This window comes from Blennius ocellaris, assembly GCF_963422515.1.
Source record: "Blennius ocellaris genome assembly, chromosome: 2".
Lineage (NCBI taxonomy): Eukaryota > Metazoa > Chordata > Actinopteri > Blenniiformes > Blenniidae > Blennius > Blennius ocellaris.
This window is the reverse complement of record NC_137651.1, coordinates 3734686-3740561: the sequence shown is the minus strand read 5'-3', so window position 1 is coordinate 3740561 and position 5876 is coordinate 3734686. Positions and strand designations below refer to the sequence as shown.

At 41.0% G+C, this 5876-nt stretch overlaps 1 protein-coding gene across 1 annotated transcript; it reads left to right on the top strand.

The window, feature by feature from the left end:
• Positions 1 to 305: 305 nt before the first annotated feature.
• LOC308135872 (claudin-4-like) lies at positions 306 to 5078 on the top strand (the record flags this gene model as incomplete). The annotated part of the gene is made up of 2 exons (XM_080504007.1): positions 306 to 902; positions 4437 to 5078. The coding sequence occupies exons 1-2, from the start codon at positions 810 to 812 to the stop codon at positions 5076 to 5078; spliced, it is 735 nt and encodes a 244-aa protein (XP_080360133.1). The 5' UTR covers positions 306 to 809.
• Between the last annotated feature and the right edge of the window lie 798 nt (positions 5079 to 5876).

Sequence of the window (5876 nt, the reverse complement as noted above, 5' to 3'; positions counted from 1 at the left end):
GTTGAAATGGTTTGTCAGTGGTTAGTCAAATTTCTTTCAGGACATATTTTCTATGGAAATTATATTTCCTCTTTATTTTGCTGAGATTAACTGAAATAAAGTGTGGAATATTGATGTTATCAGTTTCAAAAGGTATTTCAGGCATATTTTCAAACAGCACATCAGCCCATCTTTCAAAGCATTTTAGAATGCTTTGAAAAAAAACAAGCTCAAAAAAGAATAGCAAAATTGCTTTGCCACCCGGCGCCCTCTTTTGTTTCTTCTGCAAGTCACAGGAGGAAGTCACCTGACAGGAATGTCGTCACGAGTAGATTTGCTGAATTAAGTCACTGTCTTTCCTGAGTCATGGTGAAGTTGTTTTTCTGTCTCATCCCTTCATACAAAAGAATCATTTTAACCCTACTGTTCTAGATTGGACAGAATTTTGCTAAAATGAAACTATAATTTATCAGATTTTTTGTACGATAATGTATCTGTAGTTTGTTTTCCAGAGTATCTCTGCTTAAAAACACCCACATTTGTCTGTTGGCTAATTTTATTTCACAGAACTGTTCAATTTATTTTTTCCTTTTCTTGTTCACGGTGTAAAAACACCTCCTACAATAGCTCTCATCTCAGTGGATATTTGAAACCCGAACCTCTGTTGTGCTCACACGCAAAGAATCCTGCATACCTAGTATTCTTTCGCAGGGCGTCTAATCTGTCCTCTGCAGCTTTTCTATCACACCTCTCATTCTTCCTGTGCCTCAGATGCACATACACCTGCTCAGCCCTTGATATCCGTCCCAAGACGCTCAGAGGGGGAGGCGATGGGTTCTATGGGGATGCAGATAGCCGGCTGTGCCCTGGCCTTCTTCGGCTGGATCGGGGTCATCATCACCTGCGCCGCGCCCATGTGGAGGGTCTCAGCCTTCATTGGCAGCAACATCGTGACGTCGCAGATCATTTGGGAGGGCATCTGGATGACCTGCGTGGTCCAGAGCACGGGCCAGATGCAGTGTAAGGTGTACGACTCCCTGCTGGCCCTGAGCCCGGACCTCCAGGGGGCCCGCGCTCTCACCATCGTCTCCATCGTCATCGGCATTGCCGGGCTCCTCACGGGCGGCGCTAGCGGGAAGTGCACCAACTGCATTCCCGAAAAGAGGGCCAAGGCGAGGGCCATAGTGGCGGCCGGCGTACTGCTGATCATCAGCGGACTCCTGTGCATCATCGCCGTCTCCTGGACTGCCAGCATCATCATCAGGAACTTCTACAGCCCGGTGCTGGTGGACGCCCAGAAGAGGGAGCTCGGGGCCGCCCTGTACATCGGCTGGGGGGCCGGGGGACTTCTGCTGGTGGGCGGGGGGCTGCTGTGTGCCAACTGCCCATCCAAAGAAGACAGGGCCCCGTCTGTGAAGTACCTCATCAACAGGTCTGGTCCAAACAGCAAGGTGCCGTCATATCCATCGGACACAGAAACAAAGACGTATATCTGAGGGACCAAAGGGAAAACTGCTTGACAATGACTGCTTGTGCCTCAAAATAAGAGGCTTGGACCTTTATGAGCTGCCATGAGGCATCAAGCAAATGGATCTGTAAGCAAAACCAAACCTGCAATGAAGGATATTTGTACTTTCTTCTCATGAAGGAGACTTTGAATGATAAGCGCTGCCTTTGAAATGAACTCTCGGTTAAAAGAGTGCTTGTGGGAATAAAGTTAATATATTGTATTTAGGAAAGTGGTCATTTCAGCTGAAACGAAGGATTTTGTCACTGTATTATATGTACCATTTTATGCTTTAATAGTTGCAGTTCTGTGACATTAAATCTGCATGTATTGTTTTTGTTTGTTTTGACTTTTAGTCATAGGTTTCTGAAGGGAAACTATGCGTCAGTCATCAATTAAAACCAAAACCAGAAAACCTGTTTGTCAGGTGCTTTCCAAGGGTGCAACAAAGTGAATCAGGGACTTACAATCCCGTTCATTACTGTGTTTACTTTGTACATTGCTTTACTGAGTTTCACCCAGCGCTGTCTGAGTTTGCACAAAAACTCTGCCTCAGATTAAAGAACTCAAATATCTGAACAGGAAATTTCACCCTCAGAGTCTCAAAATATAAATTTGACTTCAAATTGGTTTCTAAAAGAGGTTTTAATGTTCACTTATTAGGATAGATAGATAGATAGATAGATAGATAAATACTTTAATGATCTCCAAGAGAAATTCACAATATGAATATGGATATGCTACCTTTGGAAAGGGGAATTGCAGAGGCACATGGAAATGACATTTCTCAGCATTTATTTAAGTTTTTGAAAAGAAATTGTGATTTAAAACAGAGAAACTAAGAGTTAAGTGGGGGACTTGTTAGAGTCGGTACTCTAAAACAGAAGTTATTGTTCATAATATCTTATAACTTATTTATAAGAAGTGTAAATCTGATCAATATAGCACTGTATTGAACAACTTAATGATGAAAAAAATATATTTTTATCAGAAAAGTGGCATGCTCTGCAAACATTTAAACTTACAGTATGTGGTCACTTGCTATATAAAGAGTAAAAACATAATTCAAGTGTTGGTATTCATCAGGTCAGATATTAAGCTCTGCTTTAATTCTGTTAAATCACTATAATGCTTTAAAAGCGATCAAAAAGTCAACATTTCTTTACAACCACTCATAATACAGTATATAAACCTTAAAAAAAAAAACTTCCTATTATAAGCTGAACAACAATAGCACCAGCCTGATATAGATACTGAAACTTCATTTAAAAAATTCAAAAATTATCACACTGACTTAGATATTTACATTTTTGACTTTAATACATATTTTATTAAATGATAAAGGCTGAAATATTTATTTTATAAAACACAAAGGATTTGAAAGGTTTACAGTTAAAAGCTAATACTTAACAGGCTTTTTACCTGAATTACCACCTCCATTTGTCACCATATTCAACATATAGAACTTTTGTTTAATCTATAGCATTGCATTATCATCCTGTAATGGGCCGGAGGCAGCAGCTGATACATCTCTTTCAAAAAAAACATTATATACAAAAATAATGATATAAGTTCCTATTTACTCACACTCTCATTGATCCACAAGATATTTTTTTGACCTCAATTTGTCACCTCCAGTCATTGTTTTAACATGATCCATCATGAAAAACCTTGAAAAAATGTCATATAAGTCTCCAGACTTATGACATTTTTCAAGGTTTTTCACCAGACTGTATTCACTCAACTCAATACCAATTTAAATGTTGCTTTATGTTTACTCTCAAACTTTTTGAAAACTTGATAAACACAGAGCGTTTCAAATGTGAAAGGACGTTTCATCTCATAATGCTATTAAAATATTATATTTGCTTCCTATTATCTCAGCCTTAAACGGCATGTTTATATTTTGTGGCACACTGCCCCCTAGCTGCGCTTTTACTTTATCACTTGTAAAATCACAATCTTTTCTGACGCACGTTATGGTAAACAGCCTGCGCGCTACTGGGAACACCCATGCTGTCATTGTTGTCACATTAGTTATAAGCTGTGTAATCACACTGCATAGGAGAAATCAGGAGATTTGATTAGAAATAACTTGGTTCTGCTCAGAAAACAAAAAGCATCAGAAAGCAGTGAAGAATTCATCTTGGGTTTTTTTTTTTATAGTGATTTATAAGAAATTATAGGCTTTTCTATTTGATTTAGACGAGCTCCAAATAGTCACAGTCAAGAAAGAGTAGTTCATATCCAGGATCAGAGGTGTTCAATCCTGCATGTTTTCCCTCCTTCAGCACATCCTATTGCAATGTTTTTTTTTCCAGGATTTTAATGGATAAAAAACACATTAATAACTTATCTGAGTCTCATTAATGTTTTGTTTTTTGTTTTTTTCATTAAGTAATGAGACATTGAAGGGACTGCAGGTCTACAGCCCACTAGGATCAGGATTAGAAAACATCTAGTGGATGGTGGGCAGATTAGTAGCTGACAAGCTCAGACACGCGCCAGAACATCGTAGCACATTTTAATATTGTGTAGGTCCAACTGTTGCTGCCAAAACAATGGCTACATGGACTCTGCTGTGTTTGAAGGTTTGCTGTGGGATCTGACTTCAAGATGTGAGCAGCAGACCATAAGTCTTCAGACTTTTTCCTTCCTTGGTTTACAGTGCATCAAATGTTAAGACGTAGTGCTTTCTTCACTTGTTACCTAATATATCTCAACCACTGACAGGTGAAGTGAATCGCATTCATTTGTCAGTGGTCATAATGTTATGGCTGATGATCGCATGTGACGCTGGAGATACAAAACCAGAGATGAATGCATGGGACTCCAACTTTGTCATGTTTGTATCCACATATCATACGGTATCTTCTGTTTTTATAAATTAAAATGACTCCATTCTCGCTTCACACTCTCGTCTTCGTTCTTTACACAGGAGTGCGTTCGGATCCCCATGGCTCTGCAGGAGCTGGGCATCAGCCTGTCCATGGCGGGAGTTGCCGGGACCATCCTCATCTGCGCGCTGCCCATGTGGAAGGTGACAGCGTTCATCGGCACGCACCTGGTGGTCATGCAGGTGTTCTGGGAGGGTTTGTGGATGACCTGTGTCAGCGAGTACACGGGCCAGATGCAGTGCAAGCTGTACGACGCCCTGCTGGACCTGTCGCCAGACCTGCAGGCCGCCCGCGGCCTCATCTGCATTAGCTTGGTGCTGGACTGCCTGGGGTTCCTCGTCTTCCTCCTGGGAGCTCGGTGCACCAACTGCCTGAGTCACCCCCGGGTCAAGGCCAAGGTGGTGCTGAGCTCGGGCGCCATCTTCTGCCTGGCAGCCCTCACCACCATAGTGGCGGTTTCGTGGACGGCCAACTCCATCATCAGGGACTTCCACAACCCTCGAGTACCCGAGGTGCTGAAGCGAGAGCTGGGAGCAGCCATATACATCGGCTTTGTGACATCTGGGCTGTTGAGCTGTGGGGGCGTCATTCTGTGTGTGAGCTGTCCGCCTCAGAGGGCCAGATTCCCCTCCAGTGGATACACACGGGCTAAAACACCCACACCAAGCGGCTACGCCATCAAAAACTATGTGTGAAGACATAAATAAAGACATATAGATGTTAAAAAAAAGTAACAAACACAATATTTTTGTGAGTGGAAAGATGTAGTGCAACAGGAGATTCTGTGATCTCTGATTACAATATTTCGAACAATTAAAAAAAAAAACATGTCCTAATATCTGATCAGAGTTTTTTTTGTTTTGTTTGCTTGCTTTGGTATGAATGTTATAGGCTTGCCAAACTCTCTTCTTGTTATTTGTCACTTGCAGTCATTGGCATTTAATGTAATTGTCCACACATTACACAATTTACATGTAGGCTACACAATCATGCTTCCACCAGGACTTAAAAGAAGGCAATGGTTTTTTGTAGTGGGTTGCCTTCATAAATTTCTAAATATTTCATCCAATGGTAAATATCTCACTTTTAACCTATCTATCGTAATCTATAGTAGATTTCTGTAATGTTTCCGATAAAATTCCATGGGAGATTAAGTTGAGGAATTTTGGAAATATTACTAAGTTAAATATTAGTAAGATATCAAATTTGGTAAGCATTGAGATCATCAAAAAGTATTTTATTTTGTGTAGTCCATATGTTAAAATATGTGACTTCAATAGTCTTGTGCTCAAAAGTTTGGTCCATGGTGCATTCCTCCATCACATGCAGCATGCAATGGGGGAATGTGCAGTGCCAGTAGGGGGCGTGGTCTCAGTAAGCTGCATGCATGTGATGTACGAATGACAGATATTCAACAGTACAGAGGGTTCAAGTTTTGGACTCCTTCAACCAAAGACTTTTTGAATGAACTCTTGAAACTCTCCGTGCACGAG